The 20,384-nt window shown below is 43.7% G+C and overlaps 1 protein-coding gene across 1 annotated transcript in view; it reads right to left on the reverse strand.

Annotated features, from left to right (window-relative positions):
* Positions 1–20,100, reverse strand: part of LOC117386638 (dachshund homolog 2-like) — an 88,785-nt gene extending 68,685 nt beyond the window's left edge. The window contains exons 1-2 of the mRNA XM_055229003.1: positions 19,586–20,100; positions 19,142–19,537 (exon numbers count right to left, since the gene is read on the reverse strand). Of these exons, the coding sequence (XP_055084978.1) occupies positions 19,142–19,537; positions 19,586–19,944 (755 nt within the window). The 5' untranslated portion in view covers positions 19,945–20,100. The remainder of the gene's footprint in view (positions 1–19,141; positions 19,538–19,585) is intronic.
* Positions 20,101–20,384: the final 284 nt, after the last annotated feature.

Consider the following 20,384-nt stretch of genomic DNA (forward strand, 5'->3'; position numbering starts at 1 on the left):
TTTCTTTTCATTTATTTATTTTCATTTATATATTTTTATTTATTTATTTATTTTCTATTTATTTATTTCCTATTTATTTATTTTCTATTCATTTATTTTCATTTATATTTTTAAATTTATTTATTTATTTTCATTTATTTATTTATTTTATTTTATTTTATTCATTCAATTTATTTTTATTCATTTATGTATTATTTTTAATGTATTAGTCTTTATGTCTTGTTTTAATTTCATTGTACTTAATTAGATTTGTATTTAATTTGATTTAAAAAAAGTTAATCATTTATTTATGTCCCTTTATTTATTTTTATTTTTATTTATTTATTTATTTATTTTTTGTTGTCATAACTTCCTGAGCATAATGTTTGTGTTTTAAGTCCAAAAACTGCCGATTAAAGCTGATTATACCGGACCTTTCAAACTTAATCTCATTTACCTGAAAGTCTATGGGTGAAAATGAAGCGGGCGTCACAAACCTAAACTAAACCAAACAAAAATGAAACCAGTTTGTCCCATACGTGTTTCTACTGCACATATTTAAATCTTACCGTCTTTTTCCCATAATTCCTGTGACATTTCCATTGGATTAGCCGCGTTAGCTTAGCCTCAGCCATTTCAAAAGAACTGAATCTAACCGACATTTGGAATCATTTGAATTTTAATCATTTCAGAATTACTCCGTTCTTATTATTTCACTCGCGTAAAGCCGTTTATTACCGCGGTTTCAAATTAGCGCTAAGACGGCTAGCTAGCTACTGCTAATGGAAGTAAATTAAAAGGATTTCGCGGCAACACTGATCCGTTAAAATTACAATATTTGCAAAGTATTTGGTAGTAGAACTGACAGGACGAAGTTGGACATGGACATATTGTGAATGTTAGAATCGTCTTAATCGATTGATCTGTTCTGATACGGGCGCCATTTTGAGGACTTTTCACTATTCATAAAGCTACACTATTTGTACATCACAGTATTGTTTAAATAAAGACTGTTTTTATTATCATTGTGGTATCGGAATCAGTATCGAGCCTCTTCCGTAGTATCAAAATCGAGTTTGAACACTGCGTACGTTTAAGTCATACCGTCTTTTTCCCATAATTCCTGTGACATTTCCATTGGATTAGCCGCATTAGCTTAGCCTCAGCTATTTCAAAAGAACTGAATCTAACCGACATTTACAATAATTTGAATTTTAATCATTTCAGAATTACTCCGCTCTTATTATTTCACTCGCGTAAATCCGTTTATTACCGCGGTTTCAGATTAGCGCTAAGACAGCTAGTCGCCTGTTGCTAATGGAAGCAAATGAGACGGATTGTGCGGTTTGATTTCAGTCAGAACTCTGAGCCTTTGCGTTGGGTCGTGAAGCTCGTACGACGCAGGGCTGAGCTGTGTGTGTGTGTGTGTGTGTGTGTGTGTGTGCGGTTAAACAAAAGTCTCACACGTCACATTACAGTCACGCGCTAGCTAGCATTAGCCAACGGGTTTTCAGTTAGTATTGGGCAGGAAAACTCGTAAGAAGTCGGGTAGTCAAAACAAATTGGTGATAATTTATAATACGAATAGTGTTAGAGTGATCTTGATTCATGTTTTTTTTGTTTTTGTTTTTTGTTTTTTTTATGGGCGCCATATTGAGGACTTAAATGTAGTATTTGCGTAAGATGTAGTTTTGTACGAGAGCGTATTGTAACATTAAATAAATTACTATTATTTGTCGTGAAAATTACATACCGTCATATTGAAAAAGTTGTATTTTTGATTAAATTATGACAATTTTGATAAAAAAAAATAAAAAAAAATAAAATAATAAAAATTCAAACCGCCAACCTTCAGATCAGCATAAAGACGTGGACTGAGCGCGTGCGACGTCACCAAACGAAGCTCGTCGAGGCTAGCAGTTATAGCGGCTAATCTGGAGCAAAGTTACATATTTGGAATTCAGATCGCGGGTATCATAGCAACTGTCAATCAAATCTGTTGCTAACGCTACAGGGAGCGACCTCGGGGGAAAGAAGGCGTCGCTTTTGTCTGTTTTTTAAATGTTCATATTCTGCGTTACGGATAAAATAGCGGAATAAAAACCCCAGGTGGCGGATAGCAGGTTAGCTATGTCCAAAGGTCGACAGCACCAATTCAAACTTCTGTCGCTTTAGGAAAACGTCAACGAACCGATGAAAACGCTCCAAGAAAAATAAATAAATAAATAAATAAATTTAAAAAAAGATATTCGTCTAAAAAAGTCAAACTGAGGAACGAATTAGTCGACAGAGAATGGACTGAACAATTTTCGTAGGATTAGTCGATGGATCACTTCCTATTTGGAACATGGCGGCTAGCAGGTTAACAGGTTAGCAGGTTAGCTATGTCCATTTATACATGACGGCTAGCAGGTTAGCTACATCCATTTATACATGATGTTTAGCAGGTTAGCAAGTTAGCAACATCCATTTATACATGGCAGCTAGCAGGTTAGCAACATCCATTTATACATGGCAGCTAGCAGGTTAGCTACATCCATTTATACATGATGTTTAGCAGGTTAGCAAGTTAGCAACATCCATTTATACATGACAGCTAGCAGGTTAGCTACATCCATTTATACATGATGTCTAGCAGGTTAGCAAGTTAGCAACATCCATTTATACATGACAGCTAGCAGGTTAGCTACATCCATTTATACATGATGTTTAGTAGGTTAGCAAGTTAGCAACATCCATTTATACATGGCAGGTTAGCAGGTTAGCTACATCCATTTATACATGGCAGCTAGCAGGTTAGCAGGTTAGCTGTGTTAGCATTTATATACAGTTTTTGGCCCCAGCTGAGCTAATGTCGCCCAAAGTTCCCATTTTGACTGAAACTCCATCCTTATCATCACTACTTCAGTCAAAGTAAACCACATGCAGTACTTTTACTCGTTAGTTTGAAGTACGAGTACATATTTGCAGTCCTGTTTTCCACCTTTGCTAATTGCATTGTACTTTGAAGTAACAGTAGTCTGGTTTACAGTTTCCTGGTCTTTCATGTCCCTTTTTCCTTCGGCCTCTTTATTGGTCGGAGCTGTGTTTGATTCTCTCTGCACTTTGTTATTTTAATCCCGGAGGCGATTCACACGTGTCGGGAAAAGAGACGTAATCTGGGTCTGGAGCGAGGTGGGCCGCGCCGGGGAGATTAGACCCGAGTGTTTACGCCGTGACGATTACGACGGACTTAAGGCTTCGTCTGGAAACGCTGGAAACTTAGTAAACACTGAAACGAGTCGAGAAAAACGATCGTCTCCCACGTTTTAACTCGTCAAAAACACGTCTGAGGAGGATTGAGAGTCATCCCTGCATGTTTGAGTCATCTAGAGATCTCTCCCGGGCGCTATTTCTATTCTGTACGAGGCTCCGCCCACAAGCCTACATCACCCATGCTCCCACACGACAATCCTCCATAAATATACAAAAACACGACACAAAACTGTATACTACGACTTCACAAACCTGGTGTGATGTGCAGTAGTTTCATTAGTGCTCTGAAGGGGGAGGGGCTTAGCACAGAGAGCGAAACTTACTAAACGTGTAAATACGGTGTAATTTCAGCGATTTTCAAAACAATAAAAGGAAACATGGTGATCTGAATATGTTACCTCCTCTTTAATACCCCACAGAAGTAAATACCTCCTCTTTAATACCCCACAGAAGTAAATACCTCCTCTTTAATACCCCACAGAAGTAAATACCTCCTCTTTAATACCCCACAGAAGTAAATACCTCCTCTTTAATACCCCACAGAAGTAAATACCTCCTCTTTAATACCCCACAGAAGTAAATACCTCCTCTTTAATACCCCACAGAAGTAAATACCTCCTCTTTAATACCCCACAGAAGTAAATACCTCCTCTTTAATACCCCACAGAAGTAAATACCTCCTCTTTAATACCCCACAGAAGTAAATACCTCCTCTTTAATACCCCACAGAAGTAAATACCTCCTCTTTAATACCCCGTTGAAGTAAATACCTCCTCTTTAATACCCCGTAGAAGTAAATACCTCCTCTTTAATACCCCACAGGAGTAAATACCTCCTCTTTAATACCCCACAGAAGTAAATACCTCCTCTTTAATACCCCACAGAAGTAAATACCTCCACTTTAACAAAAACAGACCTGGAGTTGTGTTTTGTTTCATTCACATGTTTGAGTCACACTTTATCATCAGTCAAAACCTCAAAACGCTCTGTTCCACCTTGTGATGTCATGAAGTGGTAGTTTTCCAGTGAACAGCTCCTTTTCCCTTTAGTTCAGTTGTAGATTGTCAGTTATTCCAGGAGCTGAAATGATCCAGATGATTCTATAAATGAAGGTGTGTGGAGTTTAAAAACACAGTGGAGCACTTCCTGTATCACATGATGACATCACAAGGTGGAACAGAGTGTTTTCAGTGTCTAAATCCGCAGCGTTTGTGCGTTAAACATGTGAGAACGAACCAAAACACAACTCCAGGTCTGTTTGCGACGAGGAAACATCAGAAAACGGCGTCACACGAGCGCTTTAAACCGCCGCGTTCCCTTCACGCACCAGCAGGGGGCGCGCGAACTGACCGGACTCCATTTTAAACGCCGACATTACTGCGTTTTTTTAATCCCCAAAAATCCCGACAGGTGCGAAGCGTTTGGACCATTTATCTATTTCGTCGTTTGCTCCACTTTTTCCGCAGGTTGTGATTCATCGCTGACACAAATACGTCAACGGCGCGGACAGAATCTACGGCAACAAAGCAAGGACAAAAAACCTCAAAAACAAGACGTATACTGTAGCGCGATCGTGACAGCCGAGCGCGCGGGCCTCCATTGTTCCTTTGAGTGAAAAATTACAGAGGACCTCGAACGCATCCGCAGTGACGAGCTATCAAAACGACAACACGCAACCCCCCCCCCCCCCCCCCGCCGCCGCCGTCCCCCAACCCCGATCCACGCAAATGCCACACGCTGCGTTTGAGTGACGGCCTCATAGTGGGAAAAGGCAGTGTTGTACGCCCCCCGCTGGTAAACGGCGCAAACAGACGCGCGCGCGAACGTCTCAAATGAGTTTAGCACAATGGAATTACGCGCGTTATTGTACTGACAGAGAGGTTAGCTACTGAATGAACCCGCGGAAGGAAACGATTGATACGTCGCAGCTGATGCCGGCGGCGTTACCGTGCGGCGGCGGGGGGGAGGTGATGCTAACCGGAGGCACTGCTCTGTCTGAAGTTCGGTTAGACTTTAATCTGAGACATTAAGAGCTGAATTATTTGGAGCTATAACGGGGGATTTGAAGCGCTATATAAAAATCACAAGTCTCAAACGCCAAATTATCGTCGCTAGCTAGCGTTAGCCAACAGTTTTTTTCAGTCGCGCTCAACTTTTTGTGTAAAATCAAACTCTTAAACAGGACCGCGAACGCTTTGCCTCCTGAAAATGTGATTTTTTAATACATTTTGGGGGTTTTTCCGTGCGTTTTCCGACTTTAAAAAAAGTTTAAACCAGGCTGTGTGTGCTAACGTGTGCGTTGCATCTCCGTGGTAACTGCTGAACATTACACCATAGACACACATGTAGAAGTGTGTCATCAAGTGGTAAAGTCACAAAGTTAACAGACATTTTTTTTTAGCTTCAATTGAACCGATCTACTGTACACTACAACAATAATAATAATATTAATAATAATACATAAATAAAAATAAAAGAAATGATAAAAAATAAGTGTTAAAATAATAATAATAATAATACATAAATAAAAATAAAATAAAAAAATTGTAAAAAAAAATAGTTTTAATATAATAATAATAATAATAATAATAATAATAATACATAAATAAAAAATAAAATAAATAATACAAAATAATAGTGTTAATATAATAATAATAATAATAATACATAAGTAAAATTAAAATAAATAATAAAAATTGCAAAAAATAGTGTTAATATAATAATAATAATAATAATAATAATAATAATAATAATAATAATAATAATAATAATAGATACAAAAAAATATAATACATAAAAATAAGAAAATAAATAATAAAAATAGTAAATAGTAAGAAAAACAATAGCGTTAATAATAAAAATAAAAATAATTAATGCTAAAAATAATAATAATAATACATAAATAAAAATAATAAAATAAAAAATAAAAATAATAGGAAGAAGAAGATGCTACAAAATTTTGTCTTTATAAAAATATATGTATATTTTGTTTAACCTTTTATTCAGTTCAGATTGTCAGAAAATCTACAATATCCTCTGATGCACTGAGGAGTGAAGCAGCCGACGCTTCACTCTCTGTGTGGAGTTTGCATGTTCTGCCCGTGTCTGGGGGTGCGTTTCCGTCAGTTTCCCCCATTTACCCGTTTCCCGCACTCTCAGCGTCTCACTCCTGTTTCACTTTTATTCACACAAACGTTTCGGTCCCTCACCCCAAAAAAACACACAACATACGACAAAATCCTCCTGAACAAACCTCGAAAAACAAGATCACGGAGAGAAAAATGGGTCAAATGAAGACGACAAATGCACGTTAACCTTAACCACTTGATGACATCACAAGGTGGAGAAGAACTCAGCGTAAATGTGTAGAGTTTGTGCGTTAAACATGCGTCAACGAAACAAAAAAAACACACAACTCCAGGTCCGTTTGTGACGAGGAAACACTTAACGCAAACGTCACGGGCTGATTTGAGTTTTGCCGTACGCTTAAATCGCGGTATAACAACGCCACGCCGCCGCTCTAACGGTTCACGTTTAAACCCGAACGGCGTTGTCATCTCCTGGAGCGGCGTTTGAGTTAACGCTAACGCCCTGTGATTATCTTTTTACAGATACATTTAAAAAGTTAAAATACAAAGTTATTGTCTCCGCGGAAACAATGGCGCCACTTTGATAACGATTGTGCGGCGTTGGACAGCTCGGGCTTCCTGTCCACGTTCCTTTATAATCCCTTCACAAAAGAGCAATCCAAGTTTTTTAAAAGTTGGTTTTTGTTTGTTCCCGAGTGCGTTTTTTTATATTTTGTGTGTGTGTGTGTGTCTTTTCTGTCTCCCACGACGACTCGACACTGCGGAATCTTCCTGTCTCAAGTCACGCTAACCACCATTATTATTCTAATCATGATGACATGTTTTTAAATGGTTTATTGCAGGGTTTTGATTAATAATACGCTGTCTATGTTCACGGGGGGGAGCGACGCACACGCACACACGGACGCACACACACACACACACACACACGCACACACACGCACACTTCAATCCCGAAAGAAAACGAGGGAGGAGGAAGAAGAGGAGGAAAAAAAAAAAAAAACATGGCCGAAAATAAAACAATAGCAGAAGAATTGTTGTTTTTTCTAATTACCAATGAGTGTGTTGGTTAATGACATGTTGTCGCGGTAACGTGCGGAGTGGGCGACGCCACTGGGCATGTGCGAGCTTGTCACGCTTTAAATTGATTTTAGCTATAATTATTTGAGTAATAGCACAGTGTCTGCGCGTTTTTCAAGTGGACTCGTTTGAGTTTTAATCACACCCTGCCCACAGGAAACTCACAAAGCCCCGAAGACCAGCGCCGCGCCGCCGCCGCCGCCGCCGCCGCCGCCGCGCACTGTACTTTTACATTACAAACATGAAGAGAAGTATAAGAGAAGCGTGGTTAAAGCGTTTGACAGGTCACACTAATGCTGCTAACAGGAGGCACTGCTCTGTCTGAAGCTCAGTCTGTGTCGTTATGGCGACCGTGGCTCAGTTGGTAGAGCGTTCGTGTTTGCGCTGATCTGAGGGTTTGTCGGTTTGAATCCGGCTCGCGCCGTGAACGTCAGCGGTCGAGAGGTCAAAGGTCAGAGCCACTGATGAACGGGTCGGAGGTGCGATTCCCGCTCCCACGTGAAGGCCGTCTCTCCTCGTCTTTTCTCCTTGTCTCCTCTGTCCTTGTTTCTCCTCCTCCTCATCTCTTCGTCTCCTTCTCTCCTCATCTCTCCTTTTCTCCTCATCTCCTCATCTTCTTGTCTCACCCCTCTACCCTCTCCTCCTGTCCTCCTCTTCTCCCCCTCTCCTCTTCTCCTCTCTCCCCTCTCCTCTCCCCCTCTTCCCTTCTCCTCCTCTCTGTCATCCTCCTCCTCCTTCTCTCTCCCCTCCCCTCTCTTCCTCCTTTCTCTTCTCCTCTCTCTCCTCCTCCTCCTCTGCTCCTCTCCCCTCTCCTCCTCTCTCCCCTCTCCTCCTCTCTCCCCTCTCCTCCTCCTCCTCTCCCCTCTCTCCTCCTCCTCCTCTCCCCTCTCTCCTCCTCCTCCTCTCCCCTCTCCTCCTCCACCTCTCCTCTCCTCCTCCTCCTCTTCTCTCCTCTCCCCTCTCCTCCCCTCTCCCCTCTCCTCCTCCTCCTCCTCCTCCTCTTCTCCTCCCCTCCTCTCCTCCTCCTCTGAAGTGCTGGAGTCAGGACAGATTTACTCTCGGCTGCGTTTTATCACAGAGAAAAAGTCGAAGGCGAGAAAAAGAAAAAAGACGAGTGCAGACAGAAGAGGTCAGAGAGAGACAGAGGCTAAAGACGGGGCAGAGCTAGCACGCGGCTGACAAACGACAAGCTAACAGAGCTAGCACGCGGCTGACAAACGACAAGCTAACAGAGCTAGCACGCGGCTGACAAACGACAAGCTAACAGAGCTAGCTAACACAGCGCTGGAAGAAGTACTGCATTCTGTTACTTAAGTAAAAGTAAAAGTACACATACCAGACCAAAAAATACTCAAAAGTATTAAAGTATACGTTTAAAAATTGACTTTAAGAAGTAAAAAGTAAAAGTATTTCACACAGATCTGGAGATTTTTTTTTTCCTGTCTGTTTTTATTTCTGTTTGGCTCTTAAAAATGAGCTCGTCAAACAAAATCAGAGTGAAAAAGTTGAAACTGCAGGGCTAGCCTCTCCACAGATCTGACCGGTAACTCGGCCTAGTCCCTGTGTCATCCTGTGCCCGTTTCCATGGAGACAGATCAATAATAATGCATCAACGTTTGTGACAAGAAAAAAGCTTTACATTGAATTATACACAGACCTGGAGGAGGAGGAGAAGAGAGGAGACGAGAGAGGAGACGAGAGAGGAGACGAGAGAGGAGACGAGAGAGGAGACGAGAGAGGAGACGAGAGAGGAGACGAGAGAGGAGAGGAGAGAGGAGACGAGAGAGGAGACGAGAGAGGAGACGAGAGAGGAGACGAGAGAGGAGAGAGGAGAGAGAAGACGAGAGAGGAGACGAGAGAGGAGACGAGAGAGGAGACAAGAGAAGAGACAAGGAGACGAGAGAGGAGACGAGGAGACGAGAGAGGAGACAAGAGAGGAGACGAGAGAGGAGAGAGGAGACGAGAGAGGAGACGAGAGAGGAGACGAGAGAGGAGACGAGAGAGAAGAGAGGAGACGAGAGAGGAGAGAGGAGACGAGAGAGGAGACGAGAGAGGAGACGAGAGAGAAGAGAGGAGACGAGAGAGGAGAGAGGAGACGAGAGAGGAGAGAGGAGACAAGAGAGGAGATGAGAGAGGAGACGAGAGAGGAGACGAGAGAGGAGACGAGAGAGGAGACGAGAGAGGAGACAAGAGAGGAGAGAGGAGACGAGACAGGAGAGGAGAGAGGAGACGAGAGAGGAGACGAGAGAGGAGAGAGGAGACGAGAGAGGAGACGAGAGAGGAGACAAGAGAAGAGACAAGGAGACGAGAGAGGAGACGAGGAGACGAGAGAGGAGACAAGAGAGGAGACGAGAGAGGAGAGAGGAGACGAGAGAGGAGACGAGAGAGGAGATGAGAGAGGAGACGAGAGAGGAGACGAGAGAGGAGACGAGAGAGAAGAGAGGAGATGAGAGAAGAGAGAGGAGATGAGAGAGGAGACAAGAGAGGAGACAAGGAGACGAGAGAGGAGACGAGGAGACGAGAGAGGAGACAAGAGAGGAGAGAGGAGACGAGAGAGGAGACGAGAGAGGAGATGAGAGAGGAGACGAGAGAGGAGACGAGAGAGGAGAGAGGAGACGAGAGAGGAGAGAGCAGACATGTTAGTAGATAGGAAACAGGATACATGCGAGGAGATAGGAGACATGTTAGGAGACATGTTAGGACATAGGTTAGGAGACAAGTGAGCAAATCAGAAGTGTGTAGGAGAGGAGACAGGAGCTAGGATGTAGGAGGTAGGAGACAGTGAAGGTGTGAAGGGGACGGTGGCGACACTCTCTAATGTGATTTCTAAAGCAATCTGCTAAAGTGCAGCAGCGCTAATCTGGTTAGCACAACAACAACCGAACCCAACACACCCGCACCCGCAGAACAACCGAACCCAACACACCCACACCCGCAGAACAACTGAACACAACACACCCGCACAACAACAACCGAACCCAACACACCCACAGAACAACTGAACACAACACACCCACAGAACAACCGAACCCAACACACCCACACCCGCAGAACAACTGAACCCAACACACCCACACCCGCAGAACAACTGAACACAACACACCCGCACAACAACAACCGAACCCAACACACCAACAGAACAACTGAACACAACACACCCACAGAACAACCGAACCCAACACACCCACACCCGCAGAACAACTGAACCCAACACACCCACACCCGCAGAACAACTGAACACAACACACCCGCACAACAACAACCGAACCCAACACACCAACAGAACAACTGAACACAACACACCCACAGAACAACCGAACACAACACACCCGCACCCACACAACAACCTAACCCAACACACCTGCACCCACAGAACTGAACCCAACACACCCGCACCCACAGAACAACTGAACCCAACACACCCGCACCCGCAGAACAACCGAACCCAACACACCCGCACCCACAGAACAACAACCAAACCCAACACAACACACCCATCCCACACAACCGCACCCAACACAACCACCCCCACAAATAACAACTGAACCCAGAACACCCGCCCCGCACATAAACAACAGCCGTACCCATAACCGATGTGCCCATATCACTGAGCCCTAATCAAAAACAATCTCTTTTTTTTTCAGGATACATTTTTGAAACAAGACAAATTTAAATTGTTCAAAAAGTGTCACATTTCTGCTCCACTGAAACGACAGAAAACCACAGACTGTTTATATAAATGGACAGAGCTAACCTGCTAGCGCCGCGCTACAAACAGGAAGTGATCATGAACGCACTTCCTGCTCCAACAACTCTGGCTCCAATTCACTTTCTATTGTAAAACTGTTTTTATTTCACTGTTTCTCTCGCTGCTGTGATTCTCACGGTTGGAATTTCAAATATGTAACTCGGCGCCACATTAGCCGCTATAAGTGTTAGCCTCGATTAGCTTCATTTGACGGGAGCAAATAAAACATGACACTTTTTTCTTCTCAACACAAACACAAACACACACACACACAAACACACACAAACACACACAAACACACACACATTTCATCGACTAAATCTTTAACACTGTTTGTTTTTGTTTTTATTTATTATCTCTGTGTCTTTAAGAGTTGACATATTTGTGCGTCCGTAGTCGTGTGTGCGTCTCTGTGTGGTTCATGTTTGTGCGTCCGTGTGCGTCTCTGTGTGATGCTTTAGCGATACCTCATTTTCGATACCGATACCTGATCAGATCTTTTTTCTTTCTTTTTATGTGTAAATTTAGGTTTTCCTGATAAATAAAATATCAGCATTCTCTCTCTCTCCTTCTCTCTTCTCTCTCTCCCTCCTTCCCCCCGATCTCGTCTCCCATCTCTCTCCTCCCCTCTGTTCCTGTCTCCCTCCTTCTGTTCTCTCCCTCTCCCCCTCTTCCTCCCTCTCCCTCCTTCTCTCCGTCCATTCGCTCTCGTCTGTTGTATTTGTTTCCCTGTCCTTCTCTCTCTTCCTCTCTCTCTCTCCCTCCTTCTCTCCGTCCGTTCGCTCTCGTCCGTTCTATTTGTTTTGCGGCTCTTTGTGAAACCGAATCCGTTTTTCGCCGACACCACCTCACTCTGCTCTCGATCGCCCACAAACACGACTGACACCGGATCTCTTTACTACGGCTTTGATCTTCTCCCTCTCCTCCCCCTTTCCTCCCCCTCGCCCTGTGTCCCTCTCTCCCTCCTCCATCCAATGCCTCCCTTCTCTTCTTTCCCTCTCTCTCCTCTTCCTCTCCTCTAACTACCCAATTCTCCCTCCTCTCTTTCCCTACCTATCTTTCTCTCTCTCTTCTATCTCTCACTCCTCACCTTCCCTCCGTCTGTTTTCCCTCTCCATGCCTCTCTCTCTTCTCACTCTCTACAGCTCTCTCTCTCCTTATCTATGTTCTTCTCTATCTGTCTCTCCTCTCTTTCTTTACTCTCTTCTATTTCCATTTTTCTCTCTCTCTCTCAAACTTGGTCTCTCTTCTCTCTCCGTTTCTCTCCTCTCTTACTCTCTCTTTCTCCTTATTTCTTCCTCTCCTCACCCCCCCCTTTCTGATTCTCTTTCACTCTCTTCTCTGCTCTCACTCTTTCCCTCTCTCCATCCCTCTTTCTCCTCACACCCGCATCTCTCTCTTCTCCTTTTTCCTCCCTGTCTCCGTTCTTTCCGCTCACTTTTATATCCCTTGTTCTTTCTCTCTTTACCTTGCTCTCTGTTCTCTCTCCTGTCTCTTGTTCCCTCTCTCCATCTCTTTCTCCTCACCCCTCTCTCTCTCTTCCTCCTCTCCTTCTCTTTCTCTTCTCTTCATTTGTGATAAAGTCTCTTGTTCTGTCACTTGAACGGATTACATCATCTTTAGCATCTTTAGCATCTTTAGCATCATTAGCATCATTAGCATCATTAGCATCTTTATAAAATCATGGTGTTTTAGTTTTAGTGCATTCTTCTTCTGATCTCCACAGACCTGACTCCTCCTGCTTGTTTCCATGGAAATGCTGTTCCTGTAATATTCCGCAGTGTGGCATAAAACTCTTCTGTCTCCATGGAGAATGTTCCGTATTATGGTTTTAACTTTCTGTTTCCATAGAATCATGTTACTCCTCATGTGTTTGATCTGTCTCCTAAATATCTCCTAACTCGTCTCCTCTCTCCTAACTTGTCTCCTAACTTGTCTCCTAACTTGTCTCCTAACTTGTCTCCTAACTTGTCTCCTAACTTGTCTCCTAACTTGTCTCCTAATTCGCCTCCTAACTTGTCTCCTAATTCGCCTCCTAACTTGTCTCCTAATTCGCCTCCTAACTCGTCTCCTGCCTCACCTCCTCCTTGTCTCTTCCCTCACCTCCTCCTCATCTCCTCCTCCCTCACCTCCTTGCCTCCTCCTCGTCTCCTCCCTCACCTCCTCCCCTCCTCCTTGTCTCTTCCCTCACCTCCTCGTCTCTTCCCTCACCTCCTCGTCTCCTCCCTCACCTCCTCGTCTCCTGGCCTCCTCCCACACCTCCTCCTCCCTCGACAGCAGCTAAGCGTCCGTGACCTGAGCCGACCCGGTTTAACCTTTATCAATAAACCAGGAGCACAAAGTGTCCGAAACCAAACACTCAAAAAAACAAAACACACGACCGACGAGTGAAAGAAAGAACGTAACCCGAGAGAACGAGAGAACGAGAGACAGAGACCGAGACAACCGATCTACGGAGGAGAAGAGAGGGAGGAGAGAGGAGAGAGACAGAGAGACAGAGAGACAGACTGAGAGACAGAGACAACCGATCTACGGCAACACGCCACGGACACAACAAGAGGAGGGAGAAGGAGGAGAGAGGAGGAGAGAAGAGAGGGAGGACAGAGGAGAGGAGACAACCGATCTACGGCAACACGCCACGGACACAAGAGGAGGGAGAAGGAGGAGAGAGGAGGAGAGAGGAGGAGAGAAGAGAGGGAGGACAGAGGAGAGGAGAGGAGACAACCGATCTACGGCAACACGCCACGGACACAAGAGGAGGGAGAAGGAGTCAACACCACGTGGAGGAGAGAGGAGGGAGGAGGAGGAGGAGAGGGAGGAGAGAGGAGAGAGAGAAGAGGGGAGAGGAGGGAGATGAGAGAGAGAGAGGAGAGGAGAGGGAGGAGAGACTGAGAGACAGAGAGAACCGATCTACAGAGGAGAAGAGAAGGAGGAGACAGGGGAGAAGAGGAGACAACCGATTTACGGTAACACGCCACGGACACAACAAGAGGAGGAGAAGGAGGAGGGAGAAGCGAGAGGAGGAGAAGAGAGAGGAGGGAGGAGGGAGGAGAGGGAGGAGAGTGTTAATATAATGCCTTAAGACTCAGTTACATTTACTTGAGTAACTTTTTTAAAGCAAACTCTTCTTTAATCTGTTCTAGATGTTTCTCCTCATTGAGCCTGAAGTTGTGTTTGTCACTTCTCACTCTGACACAGAGAGTGAGACGTCACCCAGAGAGAGTGAGACGTCACCCACAGAGAGTGAGACGTCACCCACAGAGTGAGACGTCACCCACAGAGTGAGACGTCAGCCACAGCTTCAGCTCCAAATGAAGCTCATCGAGGCCGGAGCAGTTATAGTATCATAGCAACCAAAGAGCCAATCAGGGGTGAGGCTGTTGAAGGTAACGCCCCTTCACGCTCACGCCGCTGGTTTAACAGAGAGCGGGCCCTTAGCAACGCTGTCAATCAAACCTGTTGCTAACGATAGCTCAGGGAAAGAAGGACCTGATTCTTGATTTTAGGGTGAAATGGCGAAATAAAAACCCCAGGATCATGTAGAGCGGGTTAATACGAACATTTAAGATGGAGCAGGAAGTGTGCGCATGATCACTTCCTGTTTGTAGCGTGGCGGCAGCGGCTAGCAGGTTAGCTCTGTCCATTTATATAAACAGTCTGTGGTTTGGACTGATGCAGCGTCGCGTCGTCATTTTGGTACAAATGAAAAAAAATTAAATGTGCTGCTGTAGTGTGATGTGCCTCTGTCCATAGGGGGCGCTACAGCTGCGGCGCTTTAGTGTGACGACGTTTACGGCGACGTCAGCTCCACCAGACACCACAGTTTGATTTTTATTAAGTCGTTTTAGATGAATATTGTGATTTAAACTGTAAATTATAACAGAAAAATCTGAATTCCGCGGCGCAGGTCGTGGCGCGGGTCGTGGCGCGGGTCGTGGCGTCCGGCCCTGTTCCCATACAGTCCCATAGTGTTGGAGCCAAAGGCATCAGAGGAATTTTATTATGAAAACAGCAGAGCGTCTGGACAAAAGGATCGACACGACCACAAAGAATCACACGGACATGTGCTCCCCCGAAATAGACACGCAGGGGGGGAGGGGGGGGGAGGGAGGAGAGAGAGAAGGGGGGAGGAGAGGGAGGTTCACAGGAGGAGTGAAGGTGGAAATTTAAAAAGTCAATCGAAAATAAGATGCAAATTGATGATAAATCTAAACCAGGACTAAACCAGGACTAAACCAGGACTGAACCAGGACTAAACCAGGACTAAACCAGGTCTAAAGAAGGACTAAACCAGGACTGAACCAGGACTAAACCAGGACTAAACCAGGACTAAACCAGGACTAAACCAGGACTGAACCAGGACTAAACCAGGACTAAACCAGGACTAAACCAGGTCTAAAGAAGGACTAAACCAGGACTGAACCAGGACTAAACCAGGACTAAACCAGGACTAAACCAGGACTAAACCAGGACTAAACCAGGACTGAACCAGGACTAAACCAGGACTAAACGAGGACTAAACCAGGTCTAGACCAGGTCTACTTTTACTCACACACTGAACATTTCATTTCCGCTGAGTTTGAGAAAATGAGGAGCAGTAAAACAGTTTCTAAATAAAAAGTCAGTTTTTTTTTTTTTTATTCGATCAGAAAAACAAAGAGAAACATTAAGTTTAATTTGAGAAAAATAAATATAAATAAATATAAATAAATATAAATAAATATGATGTAACGATAAAAGACGATGGAGGTGAAGTCAGAGCGACGTGTGACCCCAAAACTCCACAAGAACTGCCCCAGACCTGCAGACGTTTGCCCCAGACGTTTCAAAATGTAAACTAAGATTCAAACCTGAGGAACCCTCTCTTTCCCGTCGTCGCTTCATAAATGTCCGTGGAGTCTGCGGCTCAGGCTCAGAGTCACTTTATCACTGCATTTTAAAAATATTAAAATGAAACATAAACAACAAAAACATCAGATACTTTTGTTTTTACGTAATTTTAAAAACACAAGTCACATTTTTACCTCAGACCAGAGACAAAATCACATCAAATATAAAAACGATCATGGAAAAAACAAAATGAGTTTATTTTTTTTGACCAAAACAGAAAAAAAGTTGTGTAAAAATTCTAGATTTTTAATATTGATGAAATGAAGAGATTCACCGACAACGACTGAAGAGTCTGAGCAGAATCAGGGAAATCAAATCAATTACACTCAAATCAGGTAAACTAAATCACGTCAACTAAATCAAAGCTAAATCAGTTAAGTTCAATCACGTCAAGAAAATCGGTTCAGTAAAATCAATCAAACAAAATCAGGTAAACTAAATCACATCAATAAATCAGTCAAACTAAATCAGTTAAGCCAAATCACGTAAACAAAAACAAGCAAATTAAATCAGGTAAACAAAATCAATTACACTAAAATCAGTCAAATGAAATAACGTCAACTAAATCAGGTAAATAAAATCAGTCAAACCAAATCAGTTAAGCCAAATCACATAAACAAAATCAGCCCAACTACATCAGGTAAAGAAACTCAATTAAACTAAAACTGATTTTAGTTTGACTCATTTAACTAAAATCAGGTAAACAAAATCAGTTAAGCTAAATCAGGTCAACAAAATCAGTTCAGTAAAATCAATCAAACAAAATCAGGTAAACAAATTCAATTAAACTAAAATCAGTTTAACTAAATCACGTAAACAAAATCAGTCAAACTAAATCAATTAAACTAAATCAGTTGAATAAAATCAGTTAAACACACATCGTTAACTCCAGTATTTAAACTTCACACTGGAGAAAAACTAACATCGTTTTTACTTTTACTGTTGAGTCCATGTACTAATACACACAAAGTACTAATACACACAAAGTACTAATACACACAAAGTACTAATACACACAAAGTACTAATACACACAAAGTACTAATACACACAAAGTACTAATACACACAAAGTACTAATACACACAAAGTACTAATACACACAAAGTACTAATACACACAAAGTACTTCCTCGCTGGCATCACTGAGACGAGCGACGACACAGAGGTACACAGAGACGACAAAGTACTGCGTTTATTTACTGCAGTCAAAGTAAAAAAACACACACCTGCTCAAATATTACTCCAGTACAAGTAAAAGTAGCTCAGTCAAATTATTGTGTAAGTTGAAGTACCGAAGTATCCGCTGTAGAAATAACTGAAGTATTTAAAGATATTTCTGTCGTTTTTAATTATGATCCTGATCATTTTTTCAGCTTCAAATAAAATAAAACACAGAACGAAACGTAAACGCAGCGAGAAGAAGTACTGCATTTTGTGACTTAAGCAAAAGTACAAATACAGGAGCAACAAAATACTCACGTAAAAGTAAAAGTATCACATGGGAAAATCTTAAAGGTAAAAATATTAAAGCACATGTTTAAAAATGAGCTTAAAGAGGAAAAAGTAAAAGTATTTGGTGCAGATTCTGAGTCTTTAAAAGCTTCGATTTGAGCAACGGAAACAATTTAAATGATTATTTTTTTACTTTTCAGTCCTGTGATGTAGAAAGTACAGACCCTGCTCTCAAATGTACTCGAGTAAAAGTAAAAACGTAAAGCACAGACACCCAAACTGTTACTTTTCTACTTTTACTGTGTCATTTTGCACCACAACCTGAAATAGTTTAAAAGCAAAGACGAAAGAATCAGGCTGAGCTCAGGGAAATCGCACCCACAACCTGCACAGAGCGACAAATACAGACAAAAACAGACAAAAACAGACAAAAACAGACAAAAACAGACAAACATGACCTGCACAGAGCGTTCACCGGCGTCCGCACCGTCCACCGAACACGTACACTCCATATAAAGTCTATATCCTCTTTATACAGTCACAGAAGTGTCGTTATGAGGCTTTAAACGGGACAAAACACGCTAAAAAACAGCTCCATAAAACAACTTTCAACGCTTTTCTTTCATTTTTACGCGTTTTCTTACAGAGGAACCAGCTCCAAACTCTGAAATCAACTGTACATTTGAACAATTTGAGTAGAAATGTGAAAAAAGTGTCAGTTTATCTCGTCTGTTCTGTCGCGTTTCACTGTAAAACCTGCGGATAATGATGTTTTTTATGCGTTTGTGCTGTAGGGAAAGATGTTTTATTGTATTTTCCTGCCAGTTTCAATGACGGACTGTTAGTTTTATAATGTAATTGTGATTAAATGTGTGTTTTAATGTGTGTTCACGGCGCAGAGACTCGGAGCAGTGGCTAAATCTGGTGCAAATCATCTTTTCTTTTGGAAGATTAATGAGTTTGTGCGTGGCCCCTGACAAATAAAGAAAGAATAACAGAAGTGTGGAGTAAATTTGCTTTTTAAATGTAGTGAAGTCAAAGTAAAAAGCCCTAGAAGTGAAATATAACAGGAGAAAATGGCATAGATCCTGATGTAAACGTGCGTAAAAGTGTCCATCTGTGCGTAAAACAGCACCAAATCTGCATGTTTTTATTTATTTATTCTTTATTAGAGCACAAATTCATGAGTTTCACAAAAGAAAACATGATTTGTACCAGATTTATCCTCTGTTCCTGTCCCTGTGCAGCCTCTGCGCACGTGAGCACACAGTGAAAAGTGTTAGTTTTGCTGCTTTTCGCTAATTTTATTCATAATTTTCATGTATTTATGTACTTGGAGCGCGTGTGTCAGGCTCAAATAATGCACATTTCGTAGATTTGTTGTGATATAAGGAGTGAAAAGGAGAAAAATGGTGCAAATATTCACTTTTAAAACTGTAAAAGTCGAAGTGCGGCGTGAGGAAACTGGAGGAACAGCGCAAAAACAGCAGAAAACCGCACAAAAAGAGGATAAAAATAGAGAAAAACAGCACCAACCCGCAGAAAAGAGGATAAAAATACAGAAAAACAGCACAAACCCGCACAAAAAGAGGATAAAAACACAGAAAAACTGCACAAACCCGCAGAAAAGCACACCCCGCGCTCTTACCTGGCGCTGGTGCAGTCCTGGTACAGCGTCTCAAAGTCCTTCCTGGAGATGAGTTTGCAGCGGTTGACTCCGGGCTGGATGGCGCCCAGGCCCCGCAGGACGCGCACCTGCTCCACGGTGCACACCACGGGGGTAATGTCCAGGCGCTTGAGCTTCGTGTAGACCGTGTGCAGCCCCCCCACCAGGTGCTTCAGGAACAGATCGAACACCTGAGGCAGACAGATCAGCTCCTGCCCGTCCACGCAGAAACTGGCCACTTTGACCCCGTGCACCTCCACCAGCTTACACTCGCTGCACAGCCCGGACTGCGCCGCCTGCTGCTGCCCCTGCCCCTGCTGCACGAGCCCCGCGGGAGAGCCGGGGGTCAGAGCCGGGCCGGACAGAGAGCCGAACCCGCTCAGTGCGCTCAAAGCCCCCGCGGACACCGAGTTCACCAGCGCGGACCCGTTGTTCCCCAAAGCCGAGAGCGCGGCGCCGTGTCCGGGGAGGAACGTGGCCAGGACGCCGCTGGAGACGCGCGCTGCCCCGGAGGTGGAGGAGGAGGAGTGGAGGTGGTGGTGGTTGTTGGTGGTGTTTGTGGTGTTATTATTGGAGTGCGCGGGGCTCGAGGAGACAACCGCGGAGGTGCTGCTGCTGCTGCTGCTGGTGGAGTTGTTGTTGTTGTTGTTGTTGGAGGAGGAGGTGGTGGAGGAGGAGGTGCCGCTGCTGTGGAGGTGCTGGTCCGGGGCAGAGCGGTACAGCGCAGCCGGGTTTGACGCGCCTGAGCCCGGGGAGAGCAGCGGAGGAGAGCCGGGGAGCGACATGGTCCAGCCCGAGCGCGCGGTCACTTCTGTTCCACTGTCTCCTCTTGTTCTCCTCTTTTTCTCCTTCTCTTCTCCTCCTCCTTTCTTCTCTTTCTCTCTCTTTTTCTCTGCGGTTGTTTCTAAACTTTCCGGCGGAGCGCGTGAGCTGTGCGTGGCTGTGCGTGGCTCCTCGTGGACTGTCCGGTCTGTGCGCGTAAAAGCGGACAAGAGCCGAGTCCCCCCCTCCTCCTGACCACGCCCCCCGAGCCTCTGAGTGACAGGAGGAGAGAGCCAATCAGCGGGCAGCTCTCGTTCTCGTTCTCGTTCCTCACTTTGTAAACTTTCTCACGGTTTGAGCTTCGGTTTTCGAGCTTTGGCCTAAATTGGTTCAGTGTTTTTTTTGTTTTTTTTATTTCTATCTCTGTGTTTAGGTTTTGTTTTATTTCTATTTGTGGATCAGA

The sequence above is a fragment of the Periophthalmus magnuspinnatus genome, chromosome 18, assembly GCF_009829125.3.
Source record: "Periophthalmus magnuspinnatus isolate fPerMag1 chromosome 18, fPerMag1.2.pri, whole genome shotgun sequence".
Lineage (NCBI taxonomy): Eukaryota > Metazoa > Chordata > Actinopteri > Gobiiformes > Gobiidae > Periophthalmus > Periophthalmus magnuspinnatus.